Source organism: Botryllus schlosseri, chromosome 7 (assembly GCF_051294905.1).
Source record: "Botryllus schlosseri isolate E-star chromosome 7, Bs_hap1, whole genome shotgun sequence".
Classification (NCBI taxonomy): domain Eukaryota; kingdom Metazoa; phylum Chordata; class Ascidiacea; order Stolidobranchia; family Styelidae; genus Botryllus; species Botryllus schlosseri.
In genome coordinates, this window is record NC_137242.1 from 8232704 (window position 1) to 8253321 (window position 20618).

Genomic DNA, 20618 nt, shown 5'->3' on the forward strand with positions numbered 1-20618 from the left:
TGCAAATATGAACTGTAGGCTTCTGATAAACAGCAAAATCATGATTTTTCTTTAAAATAACATCATACTATATATCTAGAAATTGGTAGACTTTTATTATTTCAAAGCTAATTTTGCTGCTGTATTTCTTGAAGCACGTAGTCGTGTCTTGAAAATCCGCGTCTTCGTTTTGATATGAACGAGGAGTGCCGAAAACCATTTCCGCAAAGATAGATTGAGGCTAATGCAATAGTAACGAATAACGCTTCCGACGATACTTTTGGTGTGATCGCAACATTTATGGCACCAAAATGAAGAAACATATATTTTATGAACATATCACGTCCAGCATCTAGCGAAGGGAAGGGCAACATACGGACCGCAGGTCGGATTCGACCCGCGACGGCATTTTGAATGGCCCGCAGAGAATTTCCACCGTCACAGTGAAATCCTAATCTGAAAGCATAGACAAATTTTATGCGCCAAAGAATGGATCCAAGTTTTCCAACCTAAGAAAGATTGTCATGAAACGACTTATTCTGTTCGGGTTTACATATATATTTACGAGCAAACATTTTCGACAATGAACAATTGAACATTAACTAGACAAGGCTGTATACCAGGGGTCTCCAACACGCGGCCCGCGAGGTCCTATTTTGCGGCCCGCGACCTGATTTGAAAAAAATTCAGAAAAACGCTTAGTAAATCATGTTGAAACGCTAAAATTGATTTCAGTTGAAACATAATGTTGTTGTTTTTCAATGTGAGCCATTCTATGTGCCCACTATCACTATTACTCACTAGTTGATACGGCTTCGGCATGGTAATATCATTCCATGGATGAAGAATTTGCTGGTACGAATGGGCATATTGCCTTGACGTGCAATGGCCCACCACTGCCAAGACCGAGAAGCCTGCAAAACGACTTCGGGCGCTCCAAAAGACCATGCTTTACGAAGAGATAGTTGTCTAGCAAGTAGGCCTACCGTGTATAGCTAACCCCAATATTGATTCTTCAATCCAAGGGTGGCCAATCTGCAGCAGTAGAAGGAAAATTATGCGGCTGTCGACACTTGTAATAACAACCCTAAGTTTTCGCAGATACCCCCTGCATCAGCTGTATCTGGGAATCTGATCACATTGGCCGAGAAAGGATAAATATTTTATAGTAATATGTGAAACTATACTAATATTTATCGACGAAATTCACTCATGAACATGAAAAATTTTTCGCGCTACGCGCATACAGATTGGTTCTCTGTGGCTCTTTACAACATAACTACTAACGATTTGGTGCGCATAGTCAGCCGATATGTGCATATAGATTAGTTCGGAGTGTACCGGCAATGGACATGGACATGATAACGTGGGTATTTGGCCCCAGCTAGTTTATCACGACAAACCACTGGTATGCCGCCGCAGGCTACATGAGTACGCGAAATGCGGCCGTGAATTACAAAAATGTTGGCCACCCCCGTTTTAGCGGCTAAAGAGTGTTGTCATTGTCAGGTATCGTGTACAGCTCATAGTCCAAAATATAATGACATTGATGATCATGATACTTTTTGTTGTATTTGTGTTTGTTCAATAAAATATTAGTTCTTTTGTGGTGACTATAACCGTCGCCTATGTTAGAAAGCACAGCGTTGTAATAACGTAGAGTTATCAGACGTGGTTGTTGAACTGCGTTGCCTACTTTTATATCGATATTGATGTCATGCGGCCCGCGGCCTCCAGGAATTTAGAAAAGTGGCCCGCGACCTATTTTGAGTTGGCGACCCCTGCTGTATACCAACATAACTGGTGATATGAATTTCAGGGTTGGAGCGTAATGCTTTGATCGCAACGAAACACTCCTTGTTCATCAAAAAACCAGCCTTGTCGATAGGGCATCCGCAATAAGAATGCGCCAAATCTCAGAGCCGAGCTTTAAGAGCAGGTATATCATTGTCCGATTCATGACGAGTGTCAGCCGAAAATATTCGAGTTCATTTCAATATGAATATACTACTCAATTGTATATTGAAGTTCTGTACCTCCAAGAAGCTTTTTAAATAGAGGTTATGTATATTACAGGATAAAATGGATTTCGTGGCGAGGTTTCAATCCCTGAATTGGGACAAATTAGGGAAATACTTCGCGGAAATTTTTATTTCAAACGACTGTATACACTAATTTTATGAGACTGACAACTTCGAATCGAGAAGGTTTCGCAGACATTACGAAGTCACCCTGACTGACGTTACTATCTCCATATTTTTATTTTTCCGCAAACCCCAACAAAACGTCTCTAAACGACAATATGTTTGTATCAGCAGGTTATTGGAAAATGACAATGAAAATCAATTTCCACGCTACGATAGTTCATGTCAGACGATTAGTGGCGAGATAGCGCAGTGGTATAATCCGCGGCTGCAACACCACTGGGTGCGGGTTCGAGTCCGACCGACGTCGCCTTCAGAATTCCGATACCTAAGTGTTGGAGGTTTACCTAAGCTCCTCCACGCCACATCGTCCGCGTAAGCGGTGTCTTGCAAAAAGCCTAGGGGTGGGCCGTGCTATAAATAATGAAGAATATCGGCCTGGTGTACATGACCATAGTAGTCGACAAACATAAATACCACAAAACAAACAATGTCAGAGGATTGTTATGATGGTATGAGTCATGAGGTTTTAGCAGTTGTGGTGCAAAACTGCCTCATGTTTTCTCAAATTATAAAATAAAAATTAGGTTAACAACCATTTTAAAAATTTAGAGGTCTAGCGGACCCCCTGAAATTGCGTCGCGGACCCCTAGGGGTCCGCGGATCCCCGGTTGAGAACCGCTGAATTATCAGGTCATCCTTAGTAACATGCGTTATGATTTCATGGTAGAGTTAGAGATTACTCAAATCGATAGGCCCTAATTTTTCTAAGCCCGTCCAAAAGTGTTTCGTACAGGATCCTGGTGTGTTACGACCACTGAGCTGGTGGTTACGACCAGGTGATAGGCAACCGAAGCGGAGGCACCCGGCGTACGATTGGATCAATGGACTGGACAACTTCTAGACCTCTAATTTTCGCTCTAAAGGCAACTGCGTAAACTACGTACGGAGCAAAGATTCAATACGATTCATGTTCGCACTTGACCAATTCCAATGACTAGAACTCGAGAGATTGCGTAAGCCTGGAAAGGTCAACGATTTCGGACACATACGCAATTGTTATCTCATAGATTGGGCCTATTGGGCCGATTACCGTAACATGCGTTTAGTCGACCTTTGCTGGTATACGTCGATTTTGATGGTGTTTCACACCATGAAAACTCTTGAAATTTGGTATGTCATGTCGTGATGGTGGTATTTAACACTGCCCCAAGTTTCAGGGTTTCTACTTAAAGTTTAGGGTAGTAATTCCGTTTCCGAAGTTGAGTGTGTGCTGATCCGTCACGTATCGCAAACAGATTTTACTCAAAAGCCGGTATTGGTATCTATTGATTTTAACGATGCTCCTTACCTAGATCCATCATAAGCTTTTGCACGGTATGTCTTGGTTTTAGTATCGAACGCTGTGCCAAGTCTCAAGGTTGGCACTCGGTGATTAGGGCAGTAATTTCGTTATCAAGTTCGAGTATGGTAGAGATGTGCTCCGATCTGACACTTTAGCATACAACGCATTGCGGATTTCACGCAAAAGCAGGTGTATCTGCGGTAACGTTGACTGAGATGATGATATCATTCTCAGTTTGCATTCAAATATTTACTTTGATATTATATTCTCCAATGTCAATTTCACCGTGAAATTGTGGCCTTCAAGCCATTTGCTCACAACCCCCTGCTGTCAAGCGCGATAGCTATTTCGTTTTCGATGGCGGCTAACAGCTGATCACTTGATCAGCCTATTCCTCAGTAAATTTTGCGCAAAATTCGGTGTTGGTCTGTTCGCATTATTTTGACAGTGTACCATACCGGAAAGGGCCATGAGACCACTGCTCGATGATGTCATGTAACAGTGTACTAAGTTTAAAGCTTTCGTCCACGTATTTATTCGGTAATATATTTTCCAAAGGCGATTTCGCAGCAGACCTATAGACAGTAATAAAGCCGTATGTGTCGTGTTACAGTCTCCAGTTTCAAGGCCAAAATCTCCTATGCTGTACCGAGACCGAATTTCCGAGGCTGCTATTCTTAGTTCTTCAGAATGATGTTTTGGATTCAATATGACAGGCCCAATCTATGAGATAACAATTGCGTATCTGTCCGAACTCGTTGACCTTTCCAGTTAGGCCTACGTTATCTCTCGAGTTATAGTCATTTCCAGGTCAAGTGCGAACATGAACCGTGTTGAATCTTTGTTCCGTACGCCGTTTACGCAGTTACCACACTTAAAGTCACAGCTCACCGGCGGACCTCTCGTGGCACATATGTTAAAATCACTGTTGCCGGCAAATTCATGTTACCGTACCATCATTAAGTTACTTGTTTACGTTGGAAAACGCCATTGTGACGTCATCTTAATAAAAAGTAGCTTGCAGCCCTTGCCCCACCACCCGATATTGTCACGAGCCGCCACTGTAAAGAGTACAGTAAAGGTAATACGTTTCTCATCAAATAATTATTGGCTTGCTCTTGATATAAGTGGCCAGACACAGGGCTCGAAATGATTTGAGTGGCGCAATCGGATCCGCGTTGAAGTTCTGAATCGAACGATACTTTGGTTACCGAGTTCGAATCCCATTAAGGTACAGTTTTTCGATTTTGAAAATTGAAGTAAAATTTTTCGAAAATTGCAGTCGGTGCTAATCGGTTGGGACGATGGGTCAAACAATCGTAAGTACCCCCGATATAATAATTTGTTGTTGTCATGTGGTGATTATTCAACTTACACCTCATCTAAGCGAGGAATGTTGATTTTGCTATCATATCGAGCGCGATTCAAAAATCTACTCGTTCCACGAACCCATCCATCGGAAATTTTCCACTAGGAGAAATCTCTCTGATAATCAAAATGTCATTTTATTCGCTCAAGCGTCTGTTCACTGCAAATGATATTGCCCGTTTGCGCTAACAAGGGCTCGGGCGCAGCTGCTATGAATCTCTGGAGTTCTTGATGAGACAAGCCGCACGAACCACGCCTGAGATAATATGTATATCATATCCCGCGGGCAATGAATATTTGCGGTATGTTACCGAGTCCGTTCAGTTCATCGGTTTAGTTCGTGATAAGGCCTCAGATAACCGTAGGGCTGAGAAACCGGATGCGATAAACGTTAAGTAATTAGACTGAATCCGCCGTAATATATTATTTAGACGAAAATGTACCGAAGATTTGCATTCATTGCAATCTTGTTTATCGCAGTCTGCAGAAGTTCCGGTGAGTATCTCTAGCCATGTACGCCTACATTGTGAAATGATGTGTACAAGTGTACTGATCACTCTAGATTAAGTAGTTGCCCATGACTAGACTCGGAGAATTAGATACTTCTAGTTGTCTCACTCACTAGACTAATTAGAGCGAAATGCAGGAAATATGCTTCTAATTTAATATTGAAATGTTTTATGCTCTAATTGCGATTCTAATCACATTTCAATAGTTTTCCTACAGGTAGGCTTACCATACGTCCTCTTTTAAGAGGATTTGTCCTCTTTTTTGGCTTTTTTGAAAGTGTCCTCGGAGGACGCCCTTTTGTCCTCTTTTTTGAGATTTTGTCCTCTTTTTTGAAAATTTAGGTCAGATTTAGAGCAAATTGCGAGTGATATGCCGTAAATGAGCACAGAAGTGACGCTCCGGCGGGTATTTCGGAGTGGAAAACGGTGAATTTAGCTCTGAGCGAAAAGATGATTTTTTTTTTTTTTTTCAGTCATCCACCTGGCAATGTGGAGAGAAAAACGGTATTTTGAGTTCTGAGCAGAAGTGATGACCTTTTTTTAGTCAACCGATCACAAAGTGGGAGAAATTCACCGTTTTTTGAGAATTCTACTCCGGTTTTGCAAGTTGCAAATTTATGACAAAGTGTCCTCTTTTTGGATTTCCAAAATATGGTAAGCCTACCTACAGGAGAACTATATAGTGCGAAACTAGCCAAGCTTACTGTGTCATTTTCATGCATAAGATGGCCAAGTCTGATACAATATGAACTGAACTCTATTCAATTTCCAAGTTTTCACGAATTTAGTGACTCTAATTCTAATCTAATTTAAAAGAAAAAACAGTAACTATAGTAATGTGGGAAAAAATATGTAGCTATAATTCTAATTCTAATATTATTTGGAAAAAGCCTATATGTTGTTGTAATTCTAATCGTACTCTAATTTTGACAAGCTATAATTCTAGTCTAAATAGGAAGAGCTTACACCAATTGTATGGGTCGAGACATTGTATAGTTTATACGACTTTATATATTTTTGCGGTTTATCACACATTAACTCTGTGTGGTCAACACATCGCTATCCGCTGATACCAAACCAATCGCAGTGATCTATACTGTCTTAGTCAGTCAAATTACTGGCCTCATTGATGTACCATGTAAGCACCGGTGAGAACAATTTATATGCACGAGTAGCGTATATAATTAGTACTTAGCAATATTATATACTCATATGCAGGTGCAGACGTTGCTGAAAGTGGAAATTCCACCGGATCAAGTACTCCAGTAGCAAAAGTAAGAAATTTTCATTTATATCATAATTCCCTATTTTGGTTCGAAAATAATATGCGTCCTAAATATAGAACAAATCAAACACACATATAGATCCGACAATCACTTACTCACTAATCCATGTGAGCCACATGGGACCTATAAATCAAAAAATAGTAACTATTAAATATTAGTTTGTAATTATTCATTGATATACAAGTAACACTGAGCTTCTGTTCCCCAATTGCTAAGGGGTTTCATGGAGACAAAGACGACCGCACGCCAACATCGATCTATGTACAAGTACACCCGTTTGCCAAATGTCGCGCGTGGTCAAATTTAATAAGACTCGCAGTGTCGGATGGCTTTGTGAAAGCGCAACTGCGGGGCATGCCAAGAGAGTTTCATACTTCATAAAAGTTCGGTAATCTTACTTCATAGCAGCTCTGCAACAAGATAATTTATCAAACTCGAAAATTATTCTCGCGATTTGCTATTTCCGATACCGGTTTTGCTAATTTCCAGGGCGATAGCCTAACCACGTCAAGACTTCTAAAGATTCATAGCACAGCACCGCACCAAGTCACGCCGTTGCAGCAAACCGTATATCAGTAGTTCCTAAACTCTTTTGGCTGGTGGCAGGTGGCACTGTAGAAAAATTATAAAACGTTCGCGACACACTTACAAGAAAGTAGCTTTTTGGAAAATATGTGATATTGCGAGGGCCATGCTAATTTATATGAACCTATGTGCCACTGAAAGTTTCAACCTGAAACTCATCTGTTTTTGTGGAAACGGCGCCTTCGTAATAAAATGGCTGTTCTTCTGTTGAAAATTGCTCGATTTCCTGCGTCCAAATGAACTGACTACCTGTATAAAGTTGGGAACATCAAATCCTCAGAAGAAATAATGCATTGCAGGTTAAAGTCAATGCAGCGGAGTAATTTTTGGTCGATGAGTTGATTCATTAGGTGCGTGAAACGAATTGTAGATTTTCTCCGACACGTATCAGCACAATTATGACATAACAAATTACCCAACTCATCGCCAATGCCACGATTGGTTCCGTTGTCGTTGTATTGGTTACATGTGCTTATTTATCAGCTATGAAGCGGTTAGAGCGATTTCAAGTCGCATACATGTTAGCATGCATGTCACATTTTAAATAAGAGAGAGAGAGAGTCTTTATTTTCATCGAACCAAAATACATAACAAACGGCAGTGGTGGTGGTACAGAAAATATGCGTGCACAGTATTCGGTATTAGATAGGAATGATCGATAAGACCATGAAGGTCATCTAGTCTGATCACACCAGCATCAAACAGGTACACTTGACTCAGAACAGTCTGGCTGTAAGAAATGTTTAGTTAGGAAAGGAAAATAGAAAAAAAAATTAAACAATGGTAGCAAATGATCAATGAAGCAATGTCTGGGCGAGGTAGGGCAACAGTGTTAGTGTAACGACAAGAGGTGATCAAGTAGGGCTTTTTTGAATCTATTATAAGGCAATTCACGGATATGTGATGGTAATGCATTCCAGATGATAGGTCCCGAGTAGTCGATAGATCTCTTAGTTAGGTTGCTATTGGGTTGGGGTAAGTAGACGTTTCCTTTAGACGAAGATCTCGTGTAATGGGAATGGACATGTTTAGCAGGTATGAAAAAGTCATCAAACACAGGAGGCAGACTATTGGAAAAATACTTGTGAACAACTTTTGATACTTCGAAGCGATACAGTTCATCAACTCGCAAAATTCGATGCTTACGGTAGTAAGGCGATAAATTGGTACGTAAAGGTACAGATGAGATCAGCCGTATCGCACGGTTTTGCAGGGTTCGAATTCTGCACAAAAATGTTGTACATGCATTTCCCCATACTACGATTCCATACTGCAGATGCGAGTGGAAAAGAGAGAAGTAGGTGGTTCGTAGTACTGATCTGGAAACCAAAGATTGGAGACGGGTCATTATTCAAATAATTCTGAAGCTTTTCTCTATAATAACAAAAAGATTTGCGGCACACCACGGAATCCGTGTCGGCAAACAGTTTAAGAATTACTGCGTATATACACCTACCTAACCCGCCTATAACCATCGGATACAAATGAAGTGGTATAGAAAATCACAAATGCTGAACCGGTACGACGGTTTACAAGTTTTGGAAGCACAGATCGATGTTGTTTCAGCCAGTGAAGTTGCTAGCCTCATCTATTTGCCGATAATATGAAATGTTGAAATTTATGATAAAAGAAATTGTATAGATGCTATGTCATTACTGCTCTCGATATTGATCCGATTTGGTATGACGCAGTGTTGGGATGACTCGAGTCATGACTTGACTCGAGTCAGACTCGAGTCACCTTTTTCGTATGACTTGACTTGACTCGAGTCACTTTGCTAAAATGTCTTGACTATAGACTTGACTCGGCGTATCAAAAATGTGGATTGACTCGTGACTCGGAGCAAAATTCACGAGTCAATTCCAAGTCATCAAGTAATCGGTGTCGATAAAAATCCCTGTATCTTGCATATGGTCGGACTGTTCGCTAAATGCTGGTGTAACCCATGAGAGTAACCAATCTTTCAGTGATTGTGCGCTTTACTGAACCTCCATTGTTCTCGCACACATAAATTGACTGTAAACGGAGTGATCGAAACTTACAGATTACGTTGTCGTAAACTAATACAGTAAAGTAATTCAATAGCAAAATGTCTATTTCTGTTCTCTGTTCTTTCCTGCACTAAAGCTCTTGTTTTATTGAAATTGAATTCAAATACAGTTGATATAGTCCTCAACCATTAGCTAGGCTTGAATTGTATCATATCAATTTGTAAATGGATAATGTATTGCATCTTGTCAATTCGTTTGTCTATTCTCTATTTTGGCTGGTAACTATAAACTGAGGCTGTTCAATCACTTACGTAGTATAGCAGTTCTACGTATATGTGAGCGATACAGCGCCTTATTGCGCTTATATTTAACTTATATTCGCTCATTGGTTCAGAATCAATGACCGCTCAATCTGTATTTTGTGACAGCTAGCAAAATGCAATGACGTAATCATGCCTCATACTTCAAAAAGGCAACTTGACTTGAATTGTGACTTGACTCGTGACTTGACTTGACTCGACTTGACTCGAGTCACCTCCAAAAATCGAGTGACTCGACTTGACTCGAGTCACCTCCAAAAATCGATTGACTTGAACTGACTCGAGTCAAAATGTGCAATGTATCGAGATGACCCGTGACCAATGTTCCCTCTAAGCTGCGCACGTGCGCAAATGCGCAGTGCTGAAACGGTCTCTGCGCACAGAAAATCTACGCTGCGCACAAAAAATCAGAAATGTTTTTTTATAGTTGTTGCGCACTGTTGTCCAATGGACCACGCAGGCGCGCAGGTTCGTGAAAATTAAGATGGAACATTGCCAGGGCCAAATAGTGTTATCACTGAAGTCTGAAACCGAGGTACAAGTGCGCCCCGCAAAGGTAACTATTGCGCTCCGTGAAGAAATTAGAGTTCACAATCATCTGCGCCTCACGGATAATATTTTTTTAGTACACATGAGCGATACTGATATCATTTCAATAGCGCATTATTTTCTGGGAATGGCGAAATAACATGGTTTAACAAAGTTATAAATAACAATGGGCTAGCTCGAAGGTAATCTGCGAGAAACTAACGAATGATAGTCTTCTTCGCGATGACATGAACATTGCGTAAGATTTACTCAGGACCGTAACTTTCACACCCCAAACCCCCCAATTGGAGGGGCCGAGCTCGAAGGGGGTCCAAAATTATTTCGAGAATTAACATAAAGAATGGTGTATTTTTTGAAATTTTTCAGGAATTTTCGCGCTGCGCGCGATTTATTGTTGTAAGATATCTGATTATTTGGTACCCTTTCCCAACAAAAATTAGGCATGATTTATAGAAATGGGCAGTTGGGCGTCGGCCATTACCGCACAATGACGCGTCAAGACATATGAAGTTAAAGGCTATGTAAAATGCGAATCCTAGAAGTGCGCCAGAACGATCAGCAGCGAGAAAACCTTGGGCGAAAAAGACTGCCCCGGTGCTGACCGAAAACTTCGATATATACAAATATATCTGTAATTGTCCATGTCCATGGGCGCCTAAATGGCTTGCGCCGAATGTTCCTGTCCTGGCGATCCGATTCCCACAACAAAACCACAAATATACCAATTTGAAATCGTGTACGTCTTTTACTTTAGTACGTTTTGGCGATTTCAATATCTTTTGACATAGCAGATAGGGGGTCACGAAATAGCATCATGTAACGAAGTCATTATATCAATGGGCACGCCCGAAGATGTTTTATTACTATTAAGAGGGCCTATCTATTCCAACACACCTCACTGGATAAGCTCTACCGGTAAATCTGATTATGTGAGCAGGGAGAGGATAAAAATTGATAGCAATATATATGCAATTCCCGATCATATTGGCCGATGCAATCATGAATTATAGAAATTTTTTCGCGCTTCGCGCGTTTAGGGACGCAACTACTAAACGGGCACCCTATGTACATTATAAGTACCGGAAAAAGTCTAGAGCCGTGGGGGGTCTGGGGGGCGAAGCCCCCCAGTAGTTGATTTTATCACCCTATTGGAGGGTGGTTGCGCACAGTTGTCCAAGGGCCTACGCAGTGAGTTGGCGTGTTTGCGCAGACTCTTGAAAAATTAGAGGGAACATTGCTCGTGACTCGAAGGTAGTGACTTGATCCCAACACTGGTATGACGTAACTACCGTAAGGGTCAATTTTGGTTTCAGGGATAGTTTTTGGAGTAAAATGAACATATATAAAATCTCAGGCCTCCAACATACAGCAGATATTGTTGTTTGCCGTCGTCATTACGTCCTGTATTTATTAAACGGATGGCAAATTCTTATTATTCCGATAATAGTTTAGCGGGCAAATATATTTTGTACGAATACGAGTGTATCGATCGCATAACACTTCATAATATATTTCCCAAGAAACCACCAGTTCAGTTCGGTGTAATAATACATGTAATTTCATCATTTAAAAACACGGCAGAATTGCAATACAGATGACGGATATCAAGTGGTCATAATGTTTCAATCAATCATCCCCATGACCTAGAACACATAAAAGATAGGCATATAGACTTAGAAGTAACAGAAGTTAACATAAAATGACAAGCGATGAAAATGAAATGACATGTGTTGGTATAGGCGAAATAGGTTTATCATATCACTATCAGCGCCATGAGAGTCCGATAGCGCTGCGAGTTGATTATATTTACCGGATTTCGTAGAGTTATAGCGTGTTACATTTGTTTAAATAAGGAGTGGCCAACTAGCGGCCAAGGATATTTGTGCGGCCGTGGACACGTATTCAATTAGTATGTGCTGGCGGCCGTCGACATACAATTCAAATTTACGATTTGACTCACGGTGTCTTGAGAGATTTTAATTAAACTTGACATTTTCTTCGCGCCGCGCGCGATTGAATGTAACATCATTTTCCGATTTTAATATAGTAGCGCCCTTTGCAATCAGACCCCCGCAATACAGATGCAAACAGCAGAGGATAATGATGCGCCTCGTACAGAAATACCAACTCGGAATCGTGTGTTCCTCCCTATACCGACAATCCTGATTGGACGACAAGAAATAACAGCATGCAACGAAGTGGCTAATAACAATTGGCCCAGCCGAAGATGCATCATTATTTTAACTTGTCCTAAATTTTCGTAAACTCCGTCGAATCTTCCGGTGAATCTGATCACATAGGCCTATACTGAGAAAGGATAAATGTTTGATAGTAATATTTGAACAGCTTCTTTGAGGTACTGAACTTCAATATACAATTGAATAGTATATTCATATTGAAATGAACCCGAATATTTCCGGCTGACACTCGTCAGGGGTAATCGTCAGCAACTAGTAGAGAATTCGAAAGAACAGCGTATATCAACAATAATAGCACAAAATATGACGTCACCAGCACGAAATGTCGAATACGAGAGCGTTCAATGTACTATTTTTAGATGATACACGAACTCTTTTTGTTGACACAGCCTTAGCTGGTGTATTTTGATAAAAGTCGACTCCAAGGCACACAAATGAAAGTGTGAGCGACCCTTTCCGAGTATGCGAAATCTGTCGTCTCTATAATTTTTCGCACAAGCGGGATTATCCAACAAGTGTTTGCCAATTGCATAATTTATGGCCTTTGATTGTTCCGCATCAATCTTGAGCGGGTGAGTTAAGGATGAGCTTTTCACCGAGTGTGTTCTAATGAATCTAGGGACATGCTGATTTATGCGTTCCTGCAAGCGCTTTGACGTTCTTCCCACGTAGCCAGAATCACAGTGACACATAAATTCGTAAACTACATTGCTTTGCTGAAGTGCGGGTAGCACGTCTTTACGTGTTGCAGGGAGCAGTTGCGTTGTCGTGAAAATCACGTTGGTCTTCACTGTGTCGTAACACTTATTGACCGCTGAATGTGGACTCTGATCAATTTCTCATTCACTTAAACTCGCTTCACCCGGCTCTGCTATTCACAATTGAAAAAGAACGAAATAACTCATTGTCATTTTTGGACGTTTTAGACCAGTGGTTCCCAACCTTTTTCGATTCATCGTCCCCTTTTGAAGCTCAACACCGGTCATCGCCCCCCAAATATTGAGAACCGAAAATAGGTATATCAACTGGGATCACCGGCGAGTTGACTAATAAAACAAAAAGGTCAACTTTTCGGCTCGACCTCGAAATTACACTTTTACAGCTAAATTTTCGTGAGTTGACTAAAAAAAGTCATTTCTCCAGCTTGGCTCAAATCAGGACCGTAACACCACTTCGTCAGCCCCTCAAACGTTGGTCTTGGGCCCCCATAGGGTGATAAACCAAACCCCAGACCCCCCTCAGCCAGTGGGCTTTTTGTCGATACATATCAGCTATACCCTATTTTATGTAGCGTGCTGTTTGGTGTGACACCGTATTTTGCGTAAACGCGCGAAGCGCGACAAATTTATCTAATTCATGTTTGAATCGGTCAATATTGTCGGGAATTGCATATATATTGTTTGCTATCAGTTTTTTATCCTCTCTCTGCTCACGTAATCAGATTTATCGGTAGAGCTGAGTGTGGTGTGTTGGAAAAGGTAGGACCCCTAAATAATAATTTAACATCTTTGGGCGGACCCGTTGTTTATTGACTTTGTTGCATGATGCTTTTTCGTGACCTATATCTGCTATGTCAAAATGTATGGAAATCGCCAAAACGTATCTAACTAAAAGACGGACAGGATTTCAAATTGGGATTTCTTACTGTTAAATAAGTTTTCTCTGCGGGATGGCATCTGTCCTGTAGGGTTCATATCGCCAGGACAGGAACATTCGACGCCAGCCATTGAGGTGCCTATGGACAATTAAACATATATGTATATATATCGAAGTTTTCGGTCAGCACAAGGTCATTCCTTTTCGGCCAAGGTCTTCTCCCTGCTGATCGTTCTGGCATACTTCTCGGAGTTGTAAGTTGGCCTACATAGCCTATAACTTCATATGTCTTGGTGCGTCGGGGCGCAGTAATGGCAGACGCTGAAGTCTCCATTTCCATAAATCATTCGTATTTTTGTTGGAAGAAGGGTAGGCCTACCCCAAAATCAAGATATGTGACAATATTAAATCGCGCACAGCGCGAAAAATTTTTGAAAAAGTTTCATGAATTTCTAAACAATTAGTCTATAATTTATGTTAATTCAGGAAATAATTTTGGGCCCCCCTCGAGTTCTCCCCCCCCGAATTGGGGGTTTTTGGGGGCGGCAGTTACGGTCCTGCCTCCATATGGCCGTTTTACCGCGCCATCGCCCCCTATCGCCCACTTCATTGTTTTCGCCCCCTATCGCCCCCTTCGTCCGTTTTCGCCCCGCTATCGCCCCCTTCGTTATTTTCGCCCCCCTAGACCGCCAAATCGCCCCCTGGCGGGCGATATCACCCACGTTGGGAACCACTGTTTTAGACGAAAAACATGATACCAATAAATTTGAAACATCAATCTTCCGGAAACCGACATTCACTGGCCAATACCTTCGTTGGAATTCATTTAGTCCTAGACGCAGAAAAACCAACCTCATAGGTACCCTCGTGCATAGGGCGTTGATGAGATGTTCGGGTACTAAACTGAACTCGGAACTTGACAATATCCGGAAAGTCTTACTTGATAACGGTTACCCTGAACATGTCATCAACCGCGGCATAGAGAGGAAAATAACGCATTTCAATGCAGAAAAGTCAACAGAGCCTACCGAACGAACAACCAAAGATGTTTACATCCATCTACTTTGGATAGGGCCTATTTCCACCCGCTTTGAAAAGCAATTGATTTCAGCGGTCAATAAGTGTTACGACACAGTGAAGACCAACGTGATTTTCACGACAACGCAACTGCTCACTGCAACACGTAAAGACGTGCTACCCGCACTTCAGCAAAGCAATGTAGTTTACGAATTTAAGTGTCATTGTGATTGTGGCTACGTGGGAAGAACGTCAAAGCGCTTGCAGGAACGCATAGATCAGCATGTCCCTAGATTCATTGATTCACTAGAACACACTCGGTGAAAAGCTCACCCTTAACTCACCCGCTCAAGATTGATGCGGAACAATCAAAGGCCATAAATTCTGCAATTGGCAAACACTTGTTGGATAATCCCGCTTGTACGAAAAATTATCGAGACGACAGATTTCGCATACTCGGAAAGGGTCGCTCACACTTTCATTTGTGTGCCTTGGAGTCGACTTTTATCAAAATGCACCAGCCAAGGCTGTGTCAACAAAAAGAGTTCGTGTATCATCTAAAAATAGTACACTGAACGCTTTCGTATTCGAGATTTCGTGCTGGTGACCTCATATTTTGTGTTACGATTGTTGATATACGCTGTTCGTTCGAATTCTCTACTAGTTGCTGCCGATTACCCCTGACGAGTGTCAGCCGAAAATATTCGGGTTCATTTCAATATGAATATACTATTGATAGTAATATGTAAAACTACCATCTACTAATGTTAAAAACGAAATACATGTGTGAATCTGGAAACAATTGTGCGCATGGCACGACTATCAACAGTCCCGTAGCATGACCACCACTCGCGATTTCTGTGAGTATAGTGAGCCTATACGATTAAATATAATAGTCCGGAGTGTGCCGTAAATGGACATATAGACAGTTTAACATGGGTATTTGGCGTCTAGCTAGTTCATTACGACTATGCCCTGGAATGCGACTGCAGGCTACATGAGTAGTCGAAATGCGGCCGTGAATGGCCACCCCTGGTATAAACTATTACAGGCGTGCTACAACGAACCTAAAAACGTTTTACTAGACCTTTACCAAAAATAATTGAGCATCCCTGGTAGTGATTGGTGATTTGTCTATGATTTGTGACATCCTAATCCAGTGGTTCCCAACCTTTTTCATCTCGTGCCTCCTTTGGCCGAAATTTGAGCCAAAATTCCCCCCTTAGGAGAAATCTGCCCGATGATTAAAAAAATGTCAATTGTTACCGCGCAATCACCTGTTGACCGAAGAATAAGACAGGCAGTACAGAGTGTTTGTTTCTAGCAGGGCTGTAACAACACTTTATAGACCTCCAAAAACAATGGTCCTGGTCTTAATCAAACAAATTCTGAAAGGCTTGACTCAACAGACCCCCGTACTTCCATTTGTGTTTTCAGCTTATCATGCACCAATCGCTAAAATAACTGCTGTGAAAAATCAGTATGCATAAATTTACTGGTCTCGCGATTTTTTTCTCAAGTTTGCGTATGCATTTGGTCAATAATATTGGCACTTTCATGTATAGCAGGATTGACCACACTCGAGTCGGACTCGAGTCAGCATTTGCTGATGACTCTACTTGACTCGAGTCGTTTTCTCAAAATTGGGAAACGACTCGACTCGAGACAATCTGTGTATTTACTCGACCTGGAGTCATTGTACATGACTTGAACCAAGACATATGACTCGTGACTATAAGAAGGCCAAGGCCGACATTTCATTGTAATTTCGAAGAACAGTAAAGTAACCTTCCTATTGGAATTTCGTCTATTGGTCCTGGTACTTAAAACTGCGAAAATAAACTGTTCAAAGTGAGAAAAATTAGTATATTATAAATCAAAATCATTCAATATCACCAAACAGAGTAACAAGACTTCAACTGGAAACTGAGCAGTCAACACAATGAATTGGACTCGAACTCGAGTCATAATACCATGACTCGGACTCGACCCTATGCTCGGGGACTTGGACCGTAGGACTTGACTCAATGGTGAATTGAAAATGACTCGTCTTGACTCGAGTCAAAACTATGAAAGTGAGATTGACTTGCGACTCGGAGCCTCGTGACTTGGTTACAGCCCTGATATATAACATGCCCGTGATCAAATTTCCTGCTTGAGCTCATTGAAATTTAGGACACTCATTCTGTTTCGGCAACATTGCACCAAGTTTAACATGCATTTTTTCGATCGAATAGCTGTCCACTAAAAATACAGCAAGGCTAGCGATCTCTTTGACTTGAATCGATGACGTTGGAATATTTTGTCACTTTATGAAAATGTGGACTTGAAAATATAAGATAAATACTTTCGTTAGAGGCTTTGTTGTGATAGATTCGGAACGACATTTGCTCGCTTAGAATATATTTGATTGAGAGGTCGTTGCTGGCCTACAAAATTGTCTTGCGAACTGCAGCACATCTGAACTAGTTTTAAAAAACCAAGGGGGAACTTGTATGTGAGAAAGAGATTTCAAATAGCATTTGAACATACTTCAGCAAAGAACAGCTATAAAGAGCATACGTGGAATTCCTCCCTAAAAATTGCAAAATTCCCCCCAAGGGGGGAATTCCTCCCCGGTTGGGAACCACTGTAATAACCTCATGTTTTTTAAACAATGGACATAAAATATTATGCTCAGGATATGATGTGCTGACAGATTGCATCATGTTTCCACCCACAAAACGACCTAGCATATCATTCTCCTTATATTTATTTTCCCGAAACTACCGCATTGCAAACTATTAGATAACATGTTACTACATTTCTGAATTCAGCATAGCGGATGCTGGATCTGGACCGTCGCGGGATACTATATGCGACCGTGTCAACCTCAGACTACGTTTCGTGATGCAATAGCGGAAAGGCAACGACAGCTACGTCAACAGTTGACTACTTTATTGTGGGTAGTTTATGCGCGACAAGGTAATTGTGTAAAAAATTAGGCTGCCAATATCTCGAAATATGGGTTTCCGTATGTGTGTGAGTGTGTATGTGTAGGTTTGTATACGATCATGCATCGTTGTGAATGGGAATGCAACCATCGACCACAGCCTACATTATCCTTTTCAGTGCGGAATTCAGGAAGCTCAGGGTCAGATTCGGGTACGTAGTTATATAACGTGTGTTTCCAATATTGGGTTGCCCGTTTTGCCAACAATATTCTGCTAGTGGCAGTACCTTATGTTAAACATTGACAGCTTCTATGATATCAGAATCCCTTCAAAACTAATTATGGACGAATTCTAACGGCATTCTGCATTTCAAAGGAAGATATGTCCGAAAAATACACCTCACTGTAAAGAAAGAGTTCTGTTTCTGAAAGCAGGAAACACATCCCTACTAAACTATAGCCAAATTCATCTCAGCCGTAATAGTTTACCTTCAAACATATATTGGCCTCGGGCAACATATATCTGCTCTAGCGCTAAACAAACGAGTTATTGGTATTGAAGATATATTCAATAACGCACTTCGCTTTATCTCTCGTGCAATCGCATAGATAACCAGCATATCCAACCTACTATCTCGGGGTTGAGACCATCTCGAGTTTTGACTAACACGCTCCCTTTCATCCAAAATACCTAACTTCTTACCGGCCATAGACCGTTACAGTCTTTTTGTATTGAAAACGTAATACACGTGCATCGAGCTATATCAACTATATAAGCAGCGTAGAATTTGTTCAAAGAGCAGGTAGAATAGAGCAAAATGAATTTCACAGGTCCCTCATGCTTGATATTATGAAGATCATAAACCCATCTCGCTTGCGCTGGACTGACCTAGCGAAACGCGGGCTGTCGCTTGAAGACGCCCACGACCGCGAACGTTGGAGACGCTTAATACGAGCCTAAAACTGATTATCTCGATGTTTTTTTGCCCTTTTTATTTTATTTTATATAATTGAAAAGTCGATATATATATTGCGCTGGAACGGAATAATGTGTATTCAACAACTAGAGCAGTGTTTCACAAGCCATGGGTCGCGTCCAAAGCTGGGTCGCTTGTTTTAGGGAGATTATATTGATAATAAAATAAATACGGTGAAAACACTTAACACTTAAAGCAGAACAGTTATGATCAGCTTATTTGTTGTCGCATTGTGAACAGTGCTCGGCGAAATCGAGCTCCTGAGTAATTCCATTCTGAATCGAGTATTAGACTTGAGTTGAGATCGAGTATAGCGTAGTATGACGTCATAACAGTAAGGAAGATATGGGGAATTCAAAAACGCAGGCCTACCTCTAATGCTGCATCAAAGAATATATTGCCCGTTGTACGCTTTCCAGGCTAACACATTGGAAAATACAATATAAACTATAATTTCCATTGATAAATTAATTCTCATCGGCATGGAGCGTATAATTTCAGTACTCTACAAAACTATTATTATTGCTTGATCCAGGTTGGAGCACTCAAATCATTGCGCACATCCCTAATTGTAAACTAAGATCATTTGCATAAAAAAAAGCCTCCATTGGCGTATTGTTTGTAGGTTTGTAAAATTATGAATTATCTGCGTGATCCCCAATAACTTCGGTCTTCTGATATAATTTAAATATAATAGTTGAAGTTCTAGCCCATGAGCATGGAACTTTCCACGTGTAGTCATCAACAGAGGTGGTCAACAAGTTGTCAACAAGGCTACGCAAGTAGAAGTGGAGATTCAGTATTCTACTCAAATACGAGTGGAATTATCGCTTTACGAAGCAGCCCAAAACCATATCAAGTAAAAGTTGAATTTGCTTTATTTGAAAAATATTCGAGCAAGCTCGTAGTTTTGAAAATCCGTAATAAATATGAAGAGGTCAAGACCTGGAAACTGACATACCGTATGCGGAAGTTGCAGAGATCCCGGTATGTGTTGATAAATTCCATGCGGGAGATATATGTTTTCGAAAACATAAGGATTCAGCGGCATCATGTGATACCACTGATGGCTTTGCTCTACTCCCTTCAGAAAATAGGACACTACCATCGTACTACAAGACCCCGTGGTTAAAAAAACACGGATGTAATGACTCGAGTCATGACCCGACTCGAGTCAGACTGATGATTAGACTTGACTGGAGTCATTTTCTCAAAACACGGAAATGACTCGACTCGACTCGAATCAATCTGTGTATTGACTCGACTTGGACTCGAGTCATTGCGCATGACTTCGAGACTAAGACGGCAAAGACAGACATTTCATCGTAATTTCGAAGAATAGTAAAATAACCACACAATCGGGATTTAATCTCTCGGCACTAGAAAATGCGACCAGAAACTACTAAAAGTGAGACTAAAAATAGTATAATACAAATGCGAACCATTCGATATCGCCAAACAGTTATAAAAAGTGGTTTTAACAAGACCTTAACTGGAAACTAAGCAGTCAACACAATGACTTGAATTCGGACTCGACCCTATACTCGCAGACTTGGACTCGGACTTGACTCGGTGGTGAATTAAAATTGACTTGAATTGACGCGAGTCAATCCTATAGAAGTGAGATCGACTTGTGACTCGGAGCCCTGTGACTTGGTTACAATCCTGTAAAAAGACGATGTTCAATACGAAAATGTTTCATCGGATACTACATCAAACCTTTGCGCGGCTAGGAAGGCATGCGAAGCATGTCGAAAATTCTATAGCCTACACTCCATGCAGCCATCTCCAGACTTTCTCCGTCTTGGTCATTATCCATCTC

At 41.1% G+C, this 20618-nt stretch overlaps 1 protein-coding gene across 1 annotated transcript in view; it reads left to right on the forward strand.

The window, feature by feature from the left end:
* The first annotated feature begins 6568 nt into the window (after nucleotides 1-6568).
* LOC145443405 (uncharacterized) overlaps nucleotides 6569-20618 on the forward strand; it is a 54847-nt gene continuing 40797 nt past the window's right edge. Inside the window, exons 1-3 of the mRNA XM_080321374.1 lie at nucleotides 6569-6619; nucleotides 17704-17851; nucleotides 17999-18031. Of these exons, the coding sequence (XP_080177500.1) occupies nucleotides 17743-17851; nucleotides 17999-18031 (142 nt within the window). The 5' untranslated portion in view covers nucleotides 6569-6619; nucleotides 17704-17742. The remainder of the gene's footprint in view (nucleotides 6620-17703; nucleotides 17852-17998; nucleotides 18032-20618) is intronic.